This window comes from Desmodus rotundus, chromosome 3 (genome assembly GCF_022682495.2).
Source record: "Desmodus rotundus isolate HL8 chromosome 3, HLdesRot8A.1, whole genome shotgun sequence".
In the NCBI taxonomy this organism is placed as follows: Eukaryota; Metazoa; Chordata; class Mammalia; order Chiroptera; family Phyllostomidae; genus Desmodus; species Desmodus rotundus.
Window position 1 is genome coordinate 182207394 of NC_071389.1, and position 25258 is coordinate 182232651.

General features: G+C 36.8%; 1 protein-coding gene across 3 annotated transcripts; it reads right to left on the minus strand.

Moving 5' to 3' along the window:
* Positions 1-1636: 1636 nt before the first annotated feature.
* Positions 1637-23603, minus strand: USP44 (ubiquitin specific peptidase 44). Of its 3 annotated transcripts, none has more exons than XM_053921899.1 (6): positions 23571-23603; positions 11087-12575; positions 9553-9748; positions 7593-7701; positions 3858-4063; positions 1637-2228 (listed from the first exon to the last, which is right to left on the minus strand). In XM_053921899.1, the coding sequence occupies exons 2-6, from the start codon at positions 12497-12499 to the stop codon at positions 2032-2034; spliced, it is 2121 nt and encodes a 706-aa protein (XP_053777874.1). In that variant the 5' UTR covers positions 12500-12575; positions 23571-23603; the 3' UTR covers positions 1637-2031. The 3 variants fall into 3 exon arrangements, with proteins under 3 accessions (XP_053777874.1, XP_024435297.2, XP_053777875.1); XM_024579529.3 differs by lacking the exon at positions 23571-23603 and adding an exon at positions 23438-23560; XM_053921900.1 differs by lacking the exon at positions 3858-4063 and having other exon boundaries at positions 2085-2228.
* Between the last annotated feature and the right edge of the window lie 1655 nt (positions 23604-25258).

A 25258-nucleotide genomic window follows, 5' to 3' on the forward strand; every position in this document is an offset into this window, starting at 1 on the left:
CCCTTGACCTCACACATACAGCCTTCTACGTAGGTTTTAGTTTTAAGGCATTAAAAAGAGCTAAGCCACGTTCTTTCTTTCTTATCATATATTACATTGAAATAAGTACTGAAACAAGCAACTATACCATTATAAATAACATAGCTTCCAGAGTTTATTTAAAATATCCTATTAAAATTAGGTGTTAAAGTGTATAGCAGTTAACCTATCCTTGAGATTAAAAAAGACTATATTCAGGTATCTTGACCATGTAAATCTTTAGTGAGGTATAATTAACAGTTGAGATAACAACTTGCATAGATATTTAATGAATGATTTTAAACCTTAGCCATTTAACACTCAAGTTGTATTTTTGGCAATAAATGATTTGTCTGTACAGTGGTAAATTCTCATTGCACTTCACAATCGGCTGCCCCGGATGACCTGCTCTCTGAAATTGGAAAATTTTCTAATAGATGTCCTTCTCAAGCTTATACTTACAGATGATCACTGGTGGAGAACAGCATTTAACAGGATATTATCTTTCATTAAGATTTCAACCTGCAAGAAAACTCAATTAAGAAAAAAAGAAATGATCTAGTGGTTAACACTGACCTAAGATCTTATATAGCTGATCAACATTTGTTAGCGGGTTCTTCTCTTTCTGAAATAAAAGTTAGCAACAGTAGGATTTTAAAGAGTTCTAGAAAGATTAGGAAAGAACAAAGAATCATACTGTATTTTTAACAAAAGTGCAAGATGAGGTAATTCTTTTTAAATATGAGGGCCCAGAGCTTGAATATCTAAAGAGGCTCCTAGTATTCACATAATCGTAGCAAGAGTGAGAAATCAGGCTTTAGTTACTTGGAAAAATGAGATGCATGTTGCTCAGCTGCCATTTTTTTAAATCCTGAGGTTGTATTTGGCTTGAGAGAGGAAGAAAGAAGAAACAGACGTGAGAAACAGCAATCGGTGCCTCCCGCGTGTGCCCTGACGGGATTGAATCCACAACCTTTTGGTGCACAGGATGATGCTCCAGCCAACCAACTGAGCGATCTGAAACCAGGGTCCATCTGCCAATTCTGAAGTTATTCTCTGCCCTGTAATTTTTTTTTTGCTTCAAGGCTTATTTTTATTCATTTAAGGATCTCAAGATACGTGGTACAAAGGTTTAAGAGATGCAATGTTTAGTCATAAAAAACTCATATCCAAGTTAAATTGTGTAACACAATATACTGTTTGGTAAACTCCAGTTTTTGATATGACTGCTTTATTTGAATCAGGACAAACCTATTTGCTGCCAGACAAATCCTCATAAGTCCAAGCCATCATTGTTTTCATGTCCATAGTAATGAAGTCATTTAACATACTATTTATAAAGCTGCCATTTTCCTTTGTATAGTTTGACTATGCCAAACGAGGAACAATTATTAAGAATAAATTTGTGGAAAAAATTAAGTTCCATTAACAACGTCTTCTGAGCCCAGTAACACAAAGCTTCAGAAATATCAGAGTGTGATTGATGAGTATTTAGATGATGCCTTGATATTTCTCTTTGAAAGTAGTAGTTTAACTTCCTTCAAGGGGCAAAGGTAACTGCAATATACAAGTGGCCTGAAATAAATTACTTTTGCAGGGAAAAATTGTTAGTGAAGAAAGTGTCTAATTTTCTATCGAATAAGAATTTGTATAGAAAATAGCTGTTGAAGATAAGAAATGTATAAAATGATACCTGAACTTCAGTATAAGATTGCACAAATTCATGATCTGAGCCAATTAAAACTAAATATAAAAGGGGTAACACCAGTGTGAGGTAAACACTAAAAAATTAAAACTCCCAAGTACTTGAAAAAAGTTTAGTTACCCACTATAATTGATATACATGTATTTATGTTTTATCTTTGTAAAAAGACGTAGTTAGATAGAAAATGTATACACATAGTATGCAATGATTCAGTAAGTAAAAAATAAAAATGAAGCTCAAAATTTTAAGTCAGCCCTTTGAGAAAAAAAATACATATAAAAATAGCAAGAAGCCCCACTGTCTTTGGATCAGCTAAGCATTTCATTAGAGGTATCAGCTTCTTCATTAGGAGGTAGGATACCAGACAGCAGTTCTGGAGGCAAGAGTTTAGCATGTCCATTCTTAGTAACTTGCTGGGTATAAAACAAAATATAAGCTTGGGCCTTGCATACTTCATCCATAGTGCACATGCTTAGCTTGGAATCATTGCAGTGTACCCAGAACCCTAGAGTGAAGCACAGAAATATACCTTAAGTTTATAAAGGAACGTTAGAAATTTCTAGTATAAGTTAAAATATGGATTTAGAAGCAACAGTTTCATTGAGAGTTAACAGCTTTTTTTAAGTTTCTTCAATTATAGTTGACGTACAATATTATATAAGTTTCAGGTGTACGACATAGTGATCAGACATTTATATGCCTTACAAAGTGACACCATGGTAAATCTAGTACCCATCTGGCACCATATACAATTACAATATTATTGACTATATTACCTATGCTGTACTTTACATCCCTGTGACCATTTGTATAACTGGCAATTTGTACTTTGTAGTCTTTCATCTTTTTCATCCATTCCCCCCTCTACCCCAATCCTACGTGGGAGAGAGCAATTTGTTCTCTGTATCTGAGTTTGTTTTATCCCTTTTTTTTTTTTTTAGATCCCATATGTATTGGTGTAAGTGAAATCATATGGTACTTGTCTTTGTCTTACTTACTTCCTTTAGGATAATACTGTCTAGGTCTATCTGTTGTTGCAAATGGCAAGTTTTTGTTCTATTTTATGTCTGTGTAATATTCCATTGTATTTATGTACATCTTATCCATTCATTCATCAATGGATACCTAGACTGAGTTAAGCTATTTTTGAAGAGAAAGTAATTGTCTAGCCAATTCACTTCTTTTAATGAGAGATACAACTTGGTCTGTATTTACTCCAGAATTACCTGCCTTTATCCTAGAAGTAACTTGAAGTTCCTGATTAGTTCACTTGACAGTATCTTCTTTTTTTCAATTTTTATTGTTATTCAATTACAGTTGTCTGCATTTTCTCCCCATCGCTCCACCCCAACCTCAGCTGAACCCACCTCCCTCCCCCACGTCCACCCTCCGCCTTGATTTTGTCCATGTGTATCTTTAATTTTTGGTATAGTCTTACCAGTTAATGCTTTGCTGCTTATCATACTATAAAGCAAAGAGTATGCAACTTACTCTTGGTACTTCACTGCTAAACTACCTTCCTGGATTAACTGGGCTTTTTGTCCATACCTCTGTTCCTTTTTATGTGTGTGTGTGTGTTGTGAGAAGAAATGGGCATGGGCGGGGGAGGGTGCTCATTCTTTGTTTTACAGTAGGTTGGGAAAGGGAAAATAAAATATGAAACCTAAATTCAATCACTTCTGACCATGGAGGCAGCAAATTCAAGTGAGTTTTATAACCTGAACTCAAAGTTTGTTCCAAATGTCTGTGATCCCTCAGTTTATTACATACTCTGTTCTTGAACAAAAAATAAGTGCATTCAACCAGTAAGCAGAGGACCTGCTCTTGGAAATGTGCCTTTAAGAAAAGATAGCACACTCTTTCTGACATATAATTAATGAGACCATCCTTATTATCCTACCCCTATAGCTCTTAGAAGTCAGAACTACTGCAGTCCCAAAGAAAAATACCCAATTTTCTGCATAGACCTTCAGTATTTTCTATAAGCAATAATGCAGAAACATTCTTCTTGAAAGAAAACAAAAGGTCAAGTGGCTTTGCTTATGATAATTTAGCAGCCAATTTAGAAATCATTAGAGCCTAAACTCCAGCTGCCAAGTCTAACCCGAGATAAAGTACTTTCCCCCATCTATACCTCCTTCAGAATTATAGCAGTAGGCAGTGTAGTGTCCTGAGCCAAATTCTTTCCCATGGTGCATTACTACAGCAGATAAGTCATAGATAAAACATTCTGGTCTGAGGGATTTCATGGACTCCCTGCAGCAGTAGGGCTCCATGTTTAAGATTTCTTTAAAGTCAACATGAACACCAATCTTCTCTCGGATATTACGTCCTGACCATCTGTGAATAAACCAGGGTAAAATCATTAACAAAATTAAGGGAAAATAACCAGGTACTAGGTTCAGATAGTTAAAAAAAAACAAACAAAAAAAACTCCTCAGAGTATGGAATACAAAGAATAATGTATAATAAATAATATAAACATAAAATCCTTTTAATGCTAAGGTTGGTCATAAAGAATTTAGCCCTGGCCAGGTAGCTCAGGTGGTTAGAGCATCGTCCTGATATGCCAAGGTTTAGGGTTTGATTCCCAGTCAGGGCACATATAAGAAACAACCAATGAATGCATGAATGGTCCTTTCTCCCTCTCTGTCAAATCAATAGATAAAATAAATTAAATATATGTAAATATATATATACACACACACAAAGTAAGCATATATATATATATATGCTTATATATATATAAGCATATATATAAGCATATATATAAGCATATATATATATATATATATATATATATGCTTATTTACTAAACAGGCCCAATCAGGTTTTAAAATAAATGTTTGCCTTCTGTAATTAGATGATATAGGAAGAATTAACTTTCAGAAAAGAAAATTATGGTCCTATGACATTTTCCGTTTTCTAACATAAATTCAAAGTACCAAAGGGTTTTAATTTTTTATTGTCTTGTCACACAGCATGAGAAGAGTATCTCAGAAGCTAGAATTTGTTCTTAGGAAATACAGTCCGGACTGTACTTAGCCAGGTATGGAGAAGAAGCAGAACTAAACTAAACAGGGCACCTCTAATTTCATAATATAAGAAGAAATAGGAACTGTGCCCCTTCCCTGTGTGTGAGTGGGCATAACTACCCATTAGTAACAAAAGTCAAATAATGCCCCTGTGCTGTCATTTTCTCAATGTCGCCACGCTTCTCAGTACTGGATCTAGGTTGCATGGCAAGCAATGTTTTTGTCACATAAATAGTATGAGCTGGTGCTATGGGGGAAAATAATGTAATAATATATGTAGTTCTTCTAAGAGATTATAATCCATTTAGGGTGGAGTTGAACAGAGATAAAAGACAAACTTCAATGAAAATGACAGTATTAAAGTACTAAGTAAAACATGAAGTTAAGACAATAGCAGAGAAGGGAGAACGTAATATAGACAGGTTTATGAAGGAAAAATATGAAAATGGGGTGATGGGGTGAGATCAGGGGTGGGAGGTGGGGATGGCTGGGGTGGGAGGGAGTGGTGAGGGGAACATGGAGACAACTGTACTCGAACAATAATAAAAAAATTTTTTTTAAATGTGAAAATGCTTCTTAGTACAATGTTAAAATGGTATGGAGCTCAAGTAAGACTTGCACATTATATTATCTACTGGACTAGCAGTCATATCCCAGTCCTTCCTCATGAACTATACAAAAGATGCTATATCCAATGTACCTTTAACTTTAGTCAAGATGGAAGAGCAAGCCGTGAAATAATGGGACATACTTAACATGAGACATTCCTGTCATTCTCACTTTACCATAAAATTCAAACCTTATGTTATTTAATTGTGCTAAATAAACACTTGTAAGCCATCTACATAGAAAATATTCATTCCTATTGATAAATTGGGTACCCAGTTACTTCTGCTGAAATACAGTAAAATGACAAAGAACAAGATAACAATTTACCCAGAATTCATAATGGTTTTACTTCTGAGGAGAGAGCAAGAGAAAAAGACTAGGAGGTGCACACAGGGAACTGCTAAGCTGTTGGAAATATTCCTTTTCTTATGTTTCTTCAAAGAGTTTCTGTGTGCCAATCCCATTCTCCCTTTTGTCTTTTATTTACCCTATAGACTTTATACACTGGCAAATACAATAGTACTTTTTTAATAGATAAAGGAAAAGATAAATGTGATAAAAGCAGTGTAAACAAAGTCTCTGAATCAGACAAATCAAGGCATGAAAGATTAAAAATGTTTTGGGCAGAAGATAGAAGGAAATGGAGTCAAATGGATTTATACTAAGGAAATCTTAAAATGCCAGATTAAATAGCAATTATGAAGAACAGGAAGTTCTTCAACGGTTTACATTAGCCAATTAATTATCAGTTTAAGTAACAAAAATTTAAATCCTTTTAATTCTGTTTGTCACAGAATCTCATTTATGTTCTCACTTCCCAGTGCTCCCTGACCCTTGTTACCTGAACCTGGAATACAGTATTAACCTCCTAACTAATTTTCCCGTTTTTATTCTACTTGATTTTACGCACAATGGTAGGTCTCATCTGACGTTTCACTAAACTATTTGTTGTAGCCACCTCCCTATTCCTTCCTCCATATCTTTAATCACGTTGCTCCTCCTTCTGTCTACACTCCATTCATTCACTTAAATATTTTGGGGCATCTACTATGCACAGAGCTTGTTCCACTGGCAGAAGGAGGGAAATAACTAAACTACTAATTGCAGACAGTGGCTTTCGTTATACCCTGTGTTAACAACACAGGGTAATGTGATACCGAGGGCTGGGTGGTGCTACTTTTAAATAGGATGGTCAGGGAAGTTCTCTCTAAAGAGAAGGCATATGAACTGAGACTTGAATGATATAAATCCCTTATGTCATTAGGTTTGGGGAACATTTAGATATTAGCTAACTTCCTCCTCCAAGTCTCAGATTAATCAGTTTGTTTATAGTTTGTGATATTTAGTATATCTACTTCATCATTATTTCTGTGCATGTCTTAACCAGAATTTTGTGAAAAGGATCCTACTTTATATTCCTCAAAGAATATAGAACATTTTAAATTAGAAAGCACTCACACGATGTTTTCCAACTATACCTAACTGAAATAGCTGAGCACAGTTAACAGTGATTACCTCTGGGAAGTAGGACTGAGAAGAAAGGTGATTTTAATTTGGGCTTTTACTTTACCTTCTGTAATGTCTGAAATATTTAAAAAAACATACCCCTTTAACTGTTAAAAAATTAAGCCATAGTCTCAATAGTTTTCAAAGCATAGCACATAAAGTACTTCTCACTCCTTAACAGTAAACCCTCAGATTAACATGGTCATTGCAACGTAAGAAAGCGTATGCTTTGATTAAACAGATTTGCCAACTTATTCCCCTGACTAGATATATTTTTGAAGTTTGTTTTTGTTTTTAACTGCTTTGAAATTAAACTGCTGTACCTTTGTTCAATTGAGCCAAATACTCTAAGTTATAGATTTAAAAAATGTTACATCTATAATATGCTGAATATTAAACAATACAAGCAGAAACTTACAAGGAGAATAATATCACTTAGCCAACCAGAATGTGAGGGGGTCTGCTGAATAGCAATGCATTCCACAGGGGAAGCTAACCAAGTTAGTTACTGAATATGGTGTCCGCTGGTAAAGGCTAGAGACAATGACAGATTTTTCCCCCTTAAAATAAAAGGCAGAAGTAGATGTAAGTCATCTACTAGCCAAGTGTAGAGTATTAAAATTTAATTCATCAAAAGTGAAGTTCTGAAGCACTGTAAGAGTAAGAAATGGTAAGTGTAAGTGTATAGTCGGTAGGCAACCGCTACTACTGCTACTAACCTGAATCGTTTGAGATGCAGTCTAAGAATTTGAGGTAGGTGGCAAATCATAAGCTGCTTTTGGGCTTCTGTGAGTACAACTGGTTTTGAAGAAAACCTCCTACGCTTTGCTGTGATACCAAAGAGAATGAAAATCAAATTTAAGGAAACAAGGAAAAGCTGAGTATCAGCAATATATTATTATTGTAAACAAATAAATAACATAATATAATCTTGTAAATAAGACTGTAATGCTGTAATATTTTTAAATGCATTTGGCTATGTCAAATAGGATAAGTTAAAACTCTCCCTAAACAGACTTTAATATACTCTTCCTAAACTCTTAATTTAAAAGTTTCATAGTCAGTTCATTGAATGAAGTTAATTAAGATCTTAGAGGGCATGGGTCCTTACTGCCCAGAACACCCCTCCTGAGAAGGCAGGCCTTCGCTAGCTCTGCAGCTGAGGCCTCCCTCAGGGTCTTGCTTTTGCTATTTTAGCACCAGCTCTTAAATAAGTGGAACTTAGGATTTGTTTTGTTGTCCCCTATGCTTCTCTAGAGGTCTACCTAGTCATTGTGTCCTACAGCTTCCGGCTGGAATATCGGCTACCAAAGTTCACTCTTGATGTCCGGGAGCTGTCCTGCAACTTGTACACCAGCTCTGACTGCAGCCATAGCAACACCTGCTTTTCATGTAGGAGGTAGAATCAGTCCACCATAAAACTGTCCTCTAAGCCGGCTCCACTTGCCACCAGAAACCTTCCTTCAAAGTCTATGCCCCTGAGAACAGGTATCATCCAGCTGCTGATGAATGTCCTCGACCTATGCGTAGATCATCTCCTAGAACACATGATCCAAGTGTAGCTATACAAGGATGTCAACTCCTTGACTTACAACTTTAATCATTTGCTTTCATGTATTAAGGCAACTTTTTTAGGCCCTTATTGGTAGACCCAGCAGATATACATAAACATATAAAATCATATTCTGCATGCATTCATAATAGTGTTCTACTCCCAGATTTGGTGATGAAAGCATCGAGGACCACTCACATTTATGTCCAAGGGAAAATGTACATCATCATACAAATTTGATAAAGATTTATGTTTTTCTCTAACCATACAAATCTTAGGCTCCTTATTAACAGTTTATATTAGAAGCACTCAGAAAACAATGTTAGTATATGTTGTTTTATAAAATCACCAATTGATGTGATATTTCTTCAATGCTAGACCATCCAATGTTTCCTTTACATTACCTTAGAAGTTTAGTATCTAAAGCCCTGGAATCATTTTTTTCAGATGTGAAAATTATGGAGAATACCTGAAAATATAAACACTAAAATGCCATGTACACGTTGATAGAGGAGATAAAGACACCACATAAAGACACAACAGATCTGATGTGCTTTTATACACCATTCCCCTGAAGGATAATGCTTCCCTTTAACTGAAATGGCTATTTTGTCTCCCAGTGTTGGGTGCCTGTACCCACCTCCATGAGAGAGTACTGTAGTAGATCTTAATTGTCTACCTATTTCCTCCATTAGTAATGTGAGCACCTTAAAAGTGCCTTACCTCTATCCACAGCAACTAGAACAATCACTAGTATAGAAAAAATAGTAGATGCTTTTAAAATAAATCTTTGTTTTTATGAAGCCAATCTCCACAGAAGTTCAGCAGTATATTATTATCTATTACATAGATATGTATACACACACATACACACATGTATTATCTATATCAATGTTTTGGTGGGTAGCAAAAAGACTTAAAGCAAACATTTCTTTCAGTACTAAATAACATGCTTTCCTTTTACTATACCTCTTTGCTATGTAATTCTGCCTCACATATTAAATTTAAACTTTTTAATTTTATGAATCCATTTCCATAACTGCAACTTAAGGAATTTTTTCCAGCTTCATTTGTGTTTTTCTTTGCTAATTTCAGAAAAGCAAGGAGAATAGAGAGTCTCTACTTACAGTTACACTGGTCACATACGTAAATTTTTCCTTCTAAAGCCTCTGTTCCTGTGAATTTGGCCAACATTTCAGTAACCAGGCATGGCTGAGAAACAATATCTTTTCCACTACATTGGTATCTTTCAGGAAAGTCCAGTGATAAGTCCCAGAAAGGTTCTATGGTATTTGATTTGTTGTCACAGGCAAGACATGTAACCTGCAAACAAAAATATTAGTTTCAGCTTACAATCTTCCTGTCAAAACATTTACTCCTTTCACTAGAAGTCACTGCCAATAAAAAAGCTTTTCTTTTGAAAATACAATATCAGAATTCTGAATAACCTGCTTTGTATTATTTTTAGGCAATTTTTTATTGTAATTTTTCCTTCTAAAACACTGTCATTAAACTAACCATCATACATTGGTGGACTTTAACTACTAGGAATTCAAAAAGCTCCAAGGACTTTAGTCAACTCTGAATTTAGGTAAAAAAGCAGACAAACTGTGGCTCATTTAATCAGATATACATTATATGTGTGTATATATATACTTATATATATGTATCTAATTGAATGTGTTTAGATCATTAGATTTGTAGTTCTTTGCCCTTTTTCCTTCTTCATCTTTCACTAGTTGATTTTCTTTCCCCAAATCCTTATAACCTGTTAACCATGATACAAGTAAAATACTGTTAGCACATTTTTATATACAGAGTTTTATGTGCAGAGGTATATATACAGATTTTGAAGCCCTACCAACTGAACTTCAAAAGCTAGTAATATGACAAATAATGAGGTCATACTCCCACTTAAAGCAAACATTACTACATTAAAATCCTCATCAAAATGCAGGTTCCAACATAAATAACACTCCTTCTTTATTACAAAATCTTGTATTACAAAATCATAAGCATGTAATTCTGTAACATAACAATATCACACTCAAGCATACCATATGACATTTTAGGTGAAATGTTCAAATTAACACTATAAATTATTACACCTATATTATTACCTTACCAACCATACTCAAGCAGGCATTACTTCTGCCAGACTCTGTACAGGAACCACAAAGAATATGGGCAGTTCTAACAGCTTATATAGGAAATATAGTAATCGGAAAGGGAAAGAATAACTACTTGAAAAAGTGAAGAATTCAGCAGGATTTAATGCCAACGAACACTGAAAATATTGAATATAGACAGTATGAAAGACAGTTGATGCTTGAACAACATTAGCATCTTCCAATTTGTCCCCTATTGGATTAAACCCTCCTTAGTTCAATCTCTCAGAAAATGAATATAATATGGTTAACTTAAGAAGTTCTGTTTCCTAACTTCTCCTCCCCACAAAAAAAGCTTTCACACAATAGACATAAAACTACTTTCAATGATTTATGAAGAGCACTGTTAATAAGTGAACTTTTACATGTTTGTGAAAATGATTTTGACCTCAAAACAGTATTAGGTCCAACACACTAGACAGAGAATGCACATTTTTTAGGCTTCACTGTATGAAGTCCCCACAATGAAAATGATATTTTAAAAAATCCATACCTGACTAAGAAGTTGTCCATGAAAAATGTTATTCACAACATTCAAAACCTGTTTGATAAGTTTCCTTTGAGAAGTGGGGATGAGAGCTAGTAACCTGGTACCAGTTGTCTCTAGTTCATGTTGTACTTTATCCAAAAGTTCACAAAGAAATTCCTGAGCATCTTGTTGGGCATAACCACGAAAAGCAGGAATTAGTCTCCACACCGAGTGTAGCATAGCAAAAGGTGAGACCAAGGTCCACTTTCCAGACCACATGACTTGGAACAAAGTATGCAATTCATGACAGAGAGAAATGTATTGTGAACTTGACTCCCTTGGCTGAATAAGTTCCATCTTTCTACTCTTTGATGCTCTAGCACTTAGTCTAGACGATAAACTTAGGTGTCTGGAGTGGACAGAGCTTTTAGCTTTCTCTTGGCATTCATTCATTTGATATACTGCATCTGTGACTGGTGGATGCTTATAAGATGATTTTGTCTTTTCATTAGCTGTCACAGCCAGCCATTGGTTCAGATCAAGTTTTAAAAAACATTGTCGAAAAATAAGTAAATGACTCAACACTTGAAGAACAGAGTTCATATAGCAAGTATTTCCCAAATTTCTTAATCCTGTTACACCAGGAGTTAAAATTGGCCTTCGTTTAATTGAGGGGTCACTGGCTTTTTTTAATCTTACATCTTCTGAGGTAGATACCACTTTATCTTTTGTTGGAGATGCTGGGGTTTGGAGTGGTTCTTCAACAGGAACTATTTCTATTGTGGACAGAGCTAGACCTTGCAAACGTAGGCTCTTTCTTGGGAGCATATTTTCCAATTCTGCTTTAATTTGATGCTCTAATTCTTGCCGTCTTTTCTTAACTTCTCTTTTTTCTGTTTTTTCCTGAAATTGTCCTTCTTGCCTTTTTCTTCCAGTGGGTGACTGTTCAAACCAAATTCGAAAAATTTTACCCATCAGGATCCTTCTCCTGTGCCAAAGAGCAGTATACATTTGATCTTCATTTTGAAGCAGGGATTGGGCACCATCATGTAAGAAATAAGAATTATTACTTATACCCATAGATCGTAAAACCCTTCCACTATGAGTGGTGCGGTGATAATTTTGACTTTTGATCGCACTTAATGTACTTCGTAGTAACTTCAGGTCTCCACTTGCATTATCATTAAGAACATAATCATCACAAAGGTAACAAAAAACATACATATCATTCACCTCTAATGCAACAGGATGACTGCTTTCTTGAAAGTGCTTGAGTGCATGTTCCTCAATATATCTGCCACAGGCAACATGGGAGCAGCTGAGGCAAGCCCAAACTGACTCCGTTGTGTTGCAGTCCACACAATGCCATTTCTGAGGGTTGAGAATGGAATGGTCTTCAGCAAGCTGCAGCTGCCCAATGTGTTTGCACTTATCCATTGCTAACGTTTATTTAGTCTAGCTGAGAAACACATAATCCAAATAAGTCTCTGTTCACACGTGAAGCATCTGAAAACTAAGCAGAACACTGTCAATTTTAATAAAATAAAAACAAGAAGCCAGTAGTTTTCTTTTTTATAAGTATTTTTTCAAGAATAATCTTATAAATTTGTTTCCTCTGTTCAATTTCTGGGCTGCCTGTCATAATACCATAGGCAGTTCTCACATTTCCCTCACTGTGGACTTCTCCAATTTCTCACGCACCTTACTATGAAAGAACATACACTTCATTTTCCTTTCTGAGAGGGTTCCCTCTGAAAACTTTTAAAGTTCTCTGCCGCCCTCTACTGGTGAAGAATGGGTAGTGACCACTTTTCACTGAACTAGAATGTATCTGTTACCCAATACTATGAGGGCAGGCTAAGAATGGGACTGGCAAGACCAAACTATATCTCACTAATGTCTATATTCTGAGATGCTATGTGGAGTTACTAAATCACACTCCTAGTTTCAAAGCATGAATTTTGAAGCAAAACAATTTAGGTTTGAATTCTACCTCTGCCACATACCATCATATGTCTGATTTGAGCAAATATTTTAATTTCCCTAAACTTCATCTGTAAAACAGGGAAAATCATACCAACTTTGAATTGTACAAGAATTGAAATAACAAGATATCTGACCCACAGTAAATCCTCAATAGATGGTAGCTATAATCGTGGCCATAGTGAATAAATCTTAATATTCTTTTATTTATTTAAATAAATCATATTTCATAGCTTACTTACCTTTTTATATTTGGTTTTACATTAATAAATAAATAATGACCTTTATTTCGTGGCTCTATAACCTGCTCTGATTTGATAGACTTGACAGTTTGCCTTAGGACCAGAGAAAGACAGAAGGGGAATGCCTTTGTGTTTGAATAGACCCCAAGGAATGTTCAAGAACACGTAAACAAATAAAGAGAAACAGGAAAAATACAAAGTGGATGGCAATATAATAAACTTTTACATTCTGGTAGGTCTAAGCATTATGCTAACAAACAAACACACACACAAAGTCAATATAATAAAACAATTAAAACCTATATAATTTTGACATCAAAACTTGTTCCTTTATCAGATAAACAGAGGAACACTTTATCAGAGGAACACTTGTAACAGATTACAAGTACCTAAAAATAATGAACTGAAATCTAGTTAAAAGTAGGGGTCACAAGACATTTTCTTTATTGATTTAACATAAACTGAATGCAAATTTCTGGTCACAAGTGGAAACCTAGTTACAAAACACTCAAAACATTATATGTAGCATGATGAATACTTTAATTTTTTAGGGATCAAGACAATATAAATTTTAGTGGTATTTGTGGGTGCCACCTACAGAGCCCTAGGAAAACTATGAAGGTAAAGTTGATTTTTGGTTCCTTTCCACTTTTTCTTAACTTTTACATATAGGGTATCACTGAATATGGACTTAAGATTGACCAGTCCAATATTCACATGTATACACATTTCAATGACATATTTTAAGTTTGCTTACCTTCCCTCAAAATTTCCTGAGGTCCAAAATCTGGACAAAAACAGTATTTTATTAGAACTCCTAACATTCAACAATAGTTGCTAATGGCAAATCAAGACATCAGTGATTAATATCCTTCATGATCTGAAATATTTCTAAGTACTTAGGCTAAAAATCTTAGGCATTTTTGACTCCTCTTTCACTCTCCCCACACCAATTGTTCATGAAAAATGGTTGGCTCTACCTTCAAAATCCATCTAGAATATGACTACCTACTACCTCTACTACTCCCAGCTAGTCCAAGCCACAAATGGGTCTCACCTGAATTACTACACTAGTGCTCCTAAGTGGTCTCCCAGCTTTGATACTTGCTGCCACCAACCCTTACTCTCCACACAGCAGATGCACACTCTGCCTTTAGACCCAGACAACGAGGGTCCAGACCTAACATCTCAGGGGGCCCCTGTTCTGGCCCTATGCCATTATGCGAAGTCAGCAGTCAAGGGTATGTGGCCACCTGGAACCTGCACATACCCCCAACTTGCCTTTTAGACCCACTCACTGGTACCTGGAACCTGGAGAATTCCCTGCCCCAATAATCTGCAGGCCTGCCTCCAGGACCTATGGACAATAAAAAGCCACTGAGAGTTCTATAGAGGAGAATCACACGATCAGAAAGTAGGCTGCAGCAGGATCTGAACTGCAGATCTAGAGGAACAGGTGATTAAAAGAGACTCTCCTACTCCACATATTATAAGGAAATGAATGCTGTAGCAGTGTTGAAGCAAAGATGTGAGCAGAGGTATATTAGTGCTGAACAAACATTGGTTGAAAAAACTGACTTTTTAAAAAAACTGATTCAATATAGAGATTAAGAGAAGGATCTAGGGCTCTCTTCTTCTTCTATCTACTCTTATTTTAAAAGGATTATATAAAGAACAGACATAATTTAAACAATTGTTTCTGGCAAGTCAGAAGATAATTTAACTACTTGAAATGACGAAGAGGGAAATTTTGTTGATTTACACTCAAGGAAAATTATTTCATTCTAAAACTTTAAAGAGGTGGTATGAGTCAACACCTTGAACAACATTCAGAAAAGAATCAAAAGAAAAAACCTAGAAAGAATATTTTATATACATATAAAATATATATTTAAAATATTAACATATATATTCTCGGATTATCTCTCAGTAGTGGGACTATAAGTTATTTTCTTTTTATTAATCCATATTTTCAAATTTCTAAAAGTAATAAACATGCTACTTCTATAATGTTTTAAATAAGAAAGACAATGCTATGTACATGCTAAATTATACACTAGCCTCTTTAATCCCTTTTCTATATTCTACATACATTCCCTTGGTTACAAGGAATTTGCCTACTTCATTGCATTTGTTACTAAAAATATCTATTTAGATGATGTCAATGTCCCTGACCTTCCATAGAAATTGGCCTATAATTGAAGAGCATGATTCCATTCAATGCAAAATTGTGAAAAGGGTGGAACGTTGATCAGATGCCATCTCTCTGACAGGCAACACAGCAGGAGGGTGGCATCATAGCAAATGGTTAGGGAGCACACCCTGGAATCCAAATGCCTGAGTTTAACACTGGGTTGTGTTTACTATGTGACCTAGACGAATTTATTTATGCTCCATATACTTCAGTTTTTTATCTGGAAAATAACAGTGATATCAACACCAATAACGTTGTTGAGGGGATAAGAGAAACTTATATTTGCAAAACACTTAGAATAATATGGCCCTCAGTACATCTTAGCTGTCAATAATTATACTAACAATGATGATAATAATATCTTGTTAATTTCTCACCTTTAGTCAGGGTTCCTTCTCAGACAAATGTGTACTAAGCTCAACTAAGGTGCTGATAATTAAGATCTTAGCTGAGAATTAAGGTCTGACCTCTCCCAGGGGTATTTGCATTTTAAAAGGGGAGTCTCTCAAAAATAAATTCTTAAAAACTCAGAGAAGTGAAACCAGAATGGTGGAATGACAGATCATGAGATTAATATTTTTTAGAGCAGGGGGCCCACTTACCCTGTCTACTTAGGAAAGAAATCAGTTGAGGATGGACGGCCAAGGGAAGGCAAGGAGGAAAGCAGGAAAGAGCTACAGAGGCAGGCTGCCGGCACTAGAGATCTCCAGTTTGTTCTGCTGCTTGGAGCCACAGCTCAGAGACAGTCACTAGGGTATCTCCAAAGGGGCTTTATCACACAGATATCTACAAGCTTGGAGGAAAAAGGAGGTGGGGGTGCTCAGAGTATTTTCTTTACACTTCCCACTTTCCTCTACAGAGTTCAGAGCACTTCTTTTCATTTGCTAATCCACTGCTGAGAATCTATTAACTCTGGCTCTAGCAGATTAGGTTTGTGATTTTGGCAGTATACTCATTTTAAATAGAAATAACAACATTTTTGTATTCCCTATGTAGACTCTGATAAAATGTCACCTATTCCTACATTTAACAGCAACATAAAAATAGTCAAGATATTTTGTTTTCTTTTTAAAAATATTTTATTTATTTATTTTTAGAGAGACGGGAAAGGAGAAAGAGCTAGAGAGAAACATCAATGTGTGAGAGACATATTATGATCAGTTGCTCTTGCACGCCCCCAACCAGGGATTTGGCCCACAACCCAGGCAGGCTTGTGCTCTGACTGGGAATCAAACCAGTGACCTTTCAGCCCACAGGCCAGTGCTCAATCCACTGGGCCACACCAGCCAGGGTTCAGCATATTCTGAATGAAATCTATATATACTATTAAAATTATTCTAACATTTTTTCATATATTGTAAAAATGTCCCAAACTTGAAATTCTAATATCTATGAAATGGCCTTTTAAAAAAATCAAGTATACTAATCTGTATTTTAAAGACAGATGATTTATAAATATTGTAAAAGTTTTTTTGTCATTTTTTCACTTCTTAAAGACAATAAAAAATTTTAATTTTTTAAAGAATCTATTCAAGCTGTTCAAAATTACCATGTCATAGAGCTGAGCAAACATTTTTAGTTTCAAAATTCCCTTCAGCAAATTCCTAAAGTTTAAGAAAATAACTGTATTGAACTTATTGAGTTAGCTTATCATTAAAGCAATTATAAAATAGAAAGCTAAAATGACTGGAAGAGAAAAAAGATGTAAGACTAATTATACATGGTATTTTTAGTTAAATGTTTATATCACACACAAAAATCAAGTAAGATCACAGGTAAAATATTTAACCTATTAAAGTTCAACAGCACAAAATTGCTTATATTTACCACCTAGTGAGAATTCTCTGACATAAATCTTTATTTACTCATTGCAACATAAATCCGGTCTTTAGCATGTAGCAATACCTTTCTGATCTGATATAATGGCTTTTCAAGCCTGTTGTCATCATGAACTTACTTCAGAAATCAGATCTGGATAGCTCACTACCAAGACTTTATCCTTAGCCCTAATCTTTCTGAATCAGCCTCAGACACACTTCAAGCTCAGCTTACTATATACATCTTACCTTCACAGAATTACCTTCTTTTCCAATATTCTCTTATTAAAGATACTGTATTATATCATTTAAGTACCCAGGCTAGACATATTTAAAGTTTTGGGGTTTTTTAAAAGATTTTATTAATTTATTTTTAGAGAGGAAGGAAAGGAGAAAGAGAGGGAGAGAAACATCGATGTGTGGTTGCCTCTCGTGCACCCTGCACTGGGGACCTAGTCTGCAAACCAGGCATGTACCCTGACTGGGAATCGAACTGGTGACCCTTTGGTTTGCAGGCCTGCACTCAATACACTGAGCTACACACCAGTCAGGGCATTTTTGGTTTTTTTTTTTACATCCTCCCTCCCACATTGTTTGTAACCAATGTATATTAGGTTATCATTCCCCAAGTCTTTATTCCTTTCCATTTCCAGAGTTATTATTCTCATTATGGACTTCATTATATCATTCCTGAAGCACAGCAGAAATCTCCAAATTGGTCTTCCATCATCTGAATTCTCTGTTTTGGTAGTACAATTACTATCCTACCAAAAAAGACTTTGAGCATTTAACTATAGCACTTAAAAAAATCCTTTGTTCTCCTATAGTCCAATAAAGCAGTAGATTTTTAACTTTGACTAAGATTCAAAGAAATTTTACATCAGGTTATAGTAAATGTGTGTATATACATCACACACACACACACACACACACCTGGAATAAAAGTTTCATAAACAATCTTTATAAGAATAATGTATTCCAATATTTCCTATCCTATTTCATTTTTTAAAAAAATACTGATCATGATGGCAGTTTGACAAATACTGCAGTAAAAATTATACATTCGTCAGTCTTGCTTTCAAAATTCTCCAGATTCCAACCTATCTTCTTTGTTTTCTTATTACCTCTCTGTGCACTCCAGCCAAAAAAAGAATCATTTCAGCTCATTTCCTAAACTCATCTTCATCATTCTCTCACCTCCATCTTTTAAAAATTTATTCATCCTCCAAGGCCCAACTTCTTCATAAAGTATTTCTAGTTAAAAAAATAATCTTTTCTTCTAACTTCCTAAAGGACTTGGGTGGTGCCAAATACGAATCCCTATGTTTGTATATATATACATCTTTATTCTGCCACCTAACTGTCGGGTAGGTTCTCTATGGTCAAGGAGGGACAGATTTCAACATTTTTATCACTTTAATGAAAAGGAAATAGTGCTGATTGGTGCGGCTCAATTGGTTGGAGCATCATCCTGTAACCAAAAGGTTGTGGGTTCGACTCCTGGTCAGGGCACATGTCTAGTTAGCAGGTTCCATCCTTGGTCCTGGCACCTACAATCCCTGGTCCTGGTGCAAATGGGATTCAACTATAGATATTTCTCCCTCTCTCCCTTCCTCTCCCCTCCTCTCTGTCTCGAAGCAATGAAAAAAAATGCCCTTGGGTGAGGATAAAAAATAATAAAATAAAATAAGGGCTTTATTAAGATCTTATGGGTTTATAGCCATGTTGTTTCAGGCTACCAAATTCTTGGCACAATCAATCAACTAGTATTAATTGCAGGTCTCACTTCAGTTATCTTTATTACATTTGTATCAATGGATAAAAATAGGAAGTTATTGATCACTAATGGCCAAAACTGCCCTTCACCCTCAACCAAGTGGTTATTTTTCCTTCATGGTCAGTTAAGTCAGTTTCCTGATATTTTGTAATATCATTATCCTACCTTCTCTATCCTTAATCAGAGACTACTATGTGTCTTGTCCCGTGTTACATGCTTTCAGATACCCCAAATAGATTTTATTTATTTATTTTTTAAAGATTTTATTTATTTTATTTTTAGACAGAGGTGAAGGGAGGGAGAAAGAGATAGAGAGGAACATCAATGTGTGTTGCCTCTCATGCACCCCCTACTGGGGACCTGGCCTGCAACCCAGGCATGTGCCCGGACTGGGAATTGACCCAGCGACCCTGTGGTTTGCAAGCAGGTGCTCAATCCACTAAGCCACATCAGTCAGGGCTAGATTTTATATAAAAGCAAACTGAGACATATTTCCTCATCCCTAATTAGGTGTAGGTTGCTTTGAAATTTGGTATTACCATTTTTTGCCACGTACAACGTGTTCCCATGTATAATGCGCACCCATGTTTTCGGCTCCAACTTTCAGGAAAAACATCTTTCATTTTAATTTTTTAATTCAATTTTTTATTTAGTTATATTTAAAAACAAAACTGATTATCGTATTCCAGGGTATTACTTTGCATACAGACATTGTTATTATTTTCTAGAGTTATACTTTTAACACATAAGCAATTAAAAATATTTATATAGATACAAAGTTAGTACAACCCATGTATAACGCACATCCTCATTTTTCCCTCAAAATTTTGGGTAAAAAAGTATGCATTATACACTGCAAATGGTGACCCTTTAAATAAATAGTCAAGTTCTAAATATAAGTATATCTAAGATCTACAAGAATCTCTGAAAAAATTAGAAGGGTAGCTACTTCAAAAATTAACATTCTACTATAAATTTTAGTTATCTTCAACATAATGATCTTCTGAGCTGAACACTCCTTTTCTACCTCAGTTTCTTAAGAAGACACTTAGAAAGAAAGCGTGGAAAGAAAAAACATAGTTTTAAACCTTAGAAGTTCCTATGAGAGGTCAGGTACCAAAGTAATCTAGATCCTGTTATCAGTGCAATTAGAAGCACAATTTTCAGATTTTTTGCTTTAAAAAGTATTTTTTATAAAAGAAAGTTACTATGAAAAACAAACACATGAAAATAGCTAAATTCATACTAAATTACTACTTCAAAAAATGACACAGAATGAGGGAAATGGCTAATAATAGTCTTAAAAATTAAACTATTTTAAAATCTGAAGACACTAGTATAACATCATGCTATATATTATTCCCCCTTTCACAGCTAATACTTAGTCAAATAATCATCACAGAACACTTATATTTCATACAATTTCTAGTGTGTCTTATAAGCATGGTTTTATAATTATTAAAGGATTGTTTAAAAGTCTTGACCACAAGATAAATCTAAACTCCTTAACATGGCATGTAAGATCCCTAGAAAGGCCCTAGGTATTCTTTCTTCCTTCAGAGATCTTGTTTGAATCTTCTCATTAAACAATAAAGGATTCCCTTTTTTCTCTGGGCCTCCTTCATGTCTCTAACATGCCTCTCCTGAAACACAGATTGAATCTATTTCATGAGGTTCTAAGAAAAACCTCCTGGAAAGCAATTTCTGCTGCCAGATTACTATATTTGATGTCCTCACCCATCACTACTTACAAACATTCATATGCAATTTTGTTCCAAAATATTTAGCATTAGTGTCACATCATCATACTAATACATCAGTCTACTGCTGCTAAATTCATACCAATGGGGGAAACATTCACAAAGAGATTGAACATTCTATTATGGGTCTAGTAAGTTGAGTTCAAATACTTTATTTTGTATAAAATGCCTAGAGTCTCTCTCATTCAAGTGCATCCACAACTTGGCCTAACCAGTATATTCTTGGACTATAGATAAATTAGTTTTTTCCTATGGCATGTAAAACTCCATTAAAAATGAATTCTTTACAATAAAATTTTTATGGTATCTGAAAGTGCTTTGAAACAATTAATTGTACTTCTTAAAATAATCTTAGTCTTTGCCAGAAAACCAGTATTTGTAGAATCCTATATTTTGATTACTTGTCACCTATTTTGGCTGGACCTAAACTGTCCCCCATTACTGAATCCAGGGAATGATTGGGCTCACATTTCCTCTGCTGATTAGACTCCTAAACCAGTGGTTCCAGCCTTTTTCTAATTTCCCTCAATCAGGCAAAACCATGCTTATCTGCTTAACATTGCAGGAAGGAGAAATATTTTAAAGCACTTTTTTTTGGTTTTGATTTTTGTTTGTTTGTTTTTTCCTGCTATGAAGAAGCCAAAATGTTGCCTTTCTTTGTACCTCTGTACCACTCAAAAATCCAATTTAACAAACACTGACAAGGGTTTTCCTCTCCATGTTAAGCAGTCAGGTGCTAGGGATACAAATAAATTATAATTAGACTCTACCCTCAAACAACCCAATGAGCAGAAAATCCTCTTATGTATACCACCAATGCTATAATACTGAATATGATTCAAGTGTGTAGAGGAAAAGTTTGGTAGAGGATGTATATATGATACATATGAAAACTTATTCTTTTTGTAGTACAAAATGAAAAATCTGTGAAAAAGAGGGGTACAGACAATAAGGTAGAAACAATACATTTCAAATATTTAACCCAAATTGTCAACAGACTTTTTATTTTTAATAATTGCAGAAAGTTGTATCGCTGTACATTATACTAAACCCAAATTCACCTATCACTTTATTTTTTAAGCTAAAAAACTGGGGCAATTAGTAGTAATAGTTTGGGTGAAAGCAAAACTGATGTACAATCTAAGCATTTCAACTTTCTACAATGTATGCGTTCAACTCTTTGTTCCATATCAGCATATCTCTAAATTGCAATGTGGATAGTCTACAATGAGAAATACTGGATTGAAAAAGCTGCCACGCACTGCGAAATTAATCGCCAGTACACAGATAAAGCTAGAGAAGGAGTGGAGGCAGGGAAGAGAAGCTACATGAGCCAAAATGTTTTAAAATCTCTTTCAAATCCTGAGACACTAAATTAAGAATAAAAAGATTAGAGTTCTAAGAATACAAAGTTTTCATCCCTTTTAAGACAACTGAATCTCATTGAGATGATTAAATGTTCTATAAACAGATGTTTAACTCACATCTGGCTTTTGGAATTTGATCATAAAGAACAGCCAATGCTTTTTCCTTGTTTACACCAAATGCTGGTTTTACAGACGACTCAAAATGGAATTCCAGGCTCAATCTTACCACCCCCTACTTTTACCCCACAGGCAGCTACTTAACAGATAATAAATTCAAGTGCAGACACCAAAAGTCGTATTTCCATGCTAATTTCACAACCCTAGTTACTTGCAAGATATGACAATTAAGGCTTAAGGAAGGGGGGTGAGGATAAAAGGACTCTCCCAAGACTTGCTAAATTGTTTGTTTGTTTGTTTTTTTTACTTCCAGAATGAAAAGCAGTAGCATTTACAAGTGCTCAAACTGCACTTGAAACAATTTCCGTGTTTTTCACTTTCTTCTTTAGGGATGGGGTAAAGGCGGGTCCTACCATTTTTGAAACTTGAGCAATCTTTTTTCTTCTCCTGCTGGCACGTTTCTAATGCGCCTCCCCCCCCACCCCCGCAATGAGTTTAGCCTATTAGCAATCCTTCCCCAAAGGCCAGCGGGAACGGTTCAGGAAGCCGCTATGGAAAAATCGTTAAGTGTCTTCAAGTGGCAGCAGGTGCTGGCAGCGCTGAGACCCGAATGAGAGAGGGAAAAAGACATTCCTTCTAGACCGAGGACCACACCCCCCTTCCAAAGGCTCCCACGGGGTTCGAGCATCACTTAGCGGCACTCGGCAGGGGTTAGGATGCGGTTTTCTCTGGACAGTGTCAGCTCTGCCAGCGCCCCAGCCCTCCTCAGACTGGCGATCGCGTCTCCTCGACGCTCCAGAGCCCAAGTCCGGCCACAATTCCCCCATCCGCATTCCCTCAAGCCCCCCAGTTTAGCCTTCTGCCCCGCAGCCCAGCGCGGGGTGGCTACGCTGTGTCCCTAGCCACAAGGAACTCGGTTCCTCCCAGCATCTCCGGGTGCTCACGAGGTGGCCGGCCACCAGGACACCGACTAGGACACATCGCCCCGCCCACTGAAACGTCCCAGAGGCGCCAATTCTAAATTCGACGGACCCACCGCCTCCTCCGGGCGCCCCTCGGCTCACTCCCCCTAGTCGTTCTGCAGCTCCCTTCTCCCTCTGCCCCCCTCAAGTCCGCACCTGCAACTTGCACGGCGGGGAAAACGCCGCCAGGTGCCTCCCGGCCCCGGGAGCTCCCAGGAGACCTCTGCCCCCGCAGGTTCCCTTGCTCCGCCAGAATCCGCAGCCGCGCCAGCCCCTCGTGCACACTCACCAGCTGGAGTTGGATCGGCCATGTTTGTGCTTCCCTCCACCCTCGACACCCCCCCCCACCCACACCCACACACCCCCCCAGTTCGGAGGCAACGGCTAGCTGGGTAGGGCGGCTTTGTCAGCGGTGACGCCCCGCCCGCCCCGGCCGTCGCCAGGGGGATGGCGGGGGGCGGGGTTCTGTAGGGGGCGTGGCTCTGCGCGCGGCTGTGGAGCCCCCGCCGGAGGGGAAGCGACGCCAGGCCTTTGCCACCGCTCTGGGGACGGGCTTGCCCCGGCGCCTGGAACTCGGAGTAGGCAGCCCAAGCTTCTTCCCGGGGCGTGGGGGCTTCGCCCCCGCGGTGACCGCCGGGGCCTGGGAGGGCTTGTCCACGTTTACTACGAGCTTGTGACGAATATTACACAGCCGTCGTTACTCCGTCGGAGTAACTTGCCCGGCGTCGTCTGGCCGGACAGAAATGCAGACCAGTTCCGTTACCTTCAAAATCTGCCCAAGTTAACTGGCGTAGACATTTTTCAAGAAAAAGTTTGTCCCGACGAGGGACCTGGGTGTGAGCACAAGTGGCGGTGGCTGCTTTAAGCTTGGCTTCCTCAGACAGCAGGCGGCGAATAAGCTTCCAGAACGGGGAGCTTCCTGAGAAGCAAGACTTAAAGGACACGAAAAGGTTCCTCTGTCCAAAATGGCCTTGTCCGAAATTGCCCATTTAACATAATGAAGCAGATTTCGAACAGAAGCAAAGAGAAGAGACTGAGAAAATCTGGAGACGCGGAAAGTCACGCCTACAGATACAAGAAGATTAATCCATTAGTATTTAAAGCTTTTACTTGGCGCTGAGCGGTGAGCCAGTCGTACCTCCGCTATTCTGTGGAGAATATTAAAAATGAAGACGCTGTCTTCCTCAGAGGAGCTTGAAGCAGTAGCAGACAAACGTGCAAAGTTAGGAACATGCAACATGTCAGCGGAGTACAGTATCTTGCGATACATGAGGCAAGCTATAATACTGCTTTTATCTTTTAATGAACAGTTCTACTTTGGGGAATACCTGTCAATGGTCTGACCTGAAAAAAAAAATGTGAGCGCGCAGAGGTATTCATAGCATTATTTTCCAAACCACAAAAGTTTGAAGGAGAAAAAAGTGTCTAACGAAAGGAAAATGGCTACTTAATACCAGGCATATTAACCTCAGAAATTCTTATGTAGATAACAATGACAATAGCGTGTAATCAATTTATACTTGAATGCATAACAAATATGTACATGATTCAACTGCATAAAAAAGGTAGTTTGCACATAAAGATTAAAGATAAGGAGTGAGTTTCTATGGTTTAATACTTCTTCCATTTTTTCTGATACACTTAACTGCATAATTCTTTCCAATTCAATTCTGTCCCCAGTGCATTCCTCCCACGAAAAAGAAAAGCTATTTTGTAATTTCCCCACCACTGTAATTTCTAAGATGTATGAAATGCGTTATATGAGAGTGGGTCTTAAGAGGAAGTATTTCTGCCAATTAAGTATTTCTGGGATAACAATATAGTTTTTCCTGTAGTGCCTCGAGAGCAAAATACAACAAAGGTTAAAATCCTTGCTCTTATTTTAATGTCATAAAACCCTTATGGAGGGTCACTGGGCAAACTCTATCAAGATTCTGCCACTTCTAATCTAGTAATTCTATTTTAGAAATACAAAGA

Excerpts from the sequence above, each read along its gene's own strand:
- USP44 (XM_053921899.1), bottom strand. The coding sequence starts at position 12,499 with ATGGATAAGTGCAAACACATTGGGCAGCTGCAGCTTGCTGAAGACCAT. Across the intron at positions 4,064-7,592 it reads CTGCATCTCAAACGATTCAG|ATGGTCAGGACGTAATATCC; the intron begins GTTAGTAGCAGT and ends GTTTATTCACAG. Across the intron at positions 2,229-3,857 it reads CTGCTATAATTCTGAAGGAG|GGTTCTGGGTACACTGCAAT; the intron begins GTATAGATGGGG and ends GCTTCACTCTAG.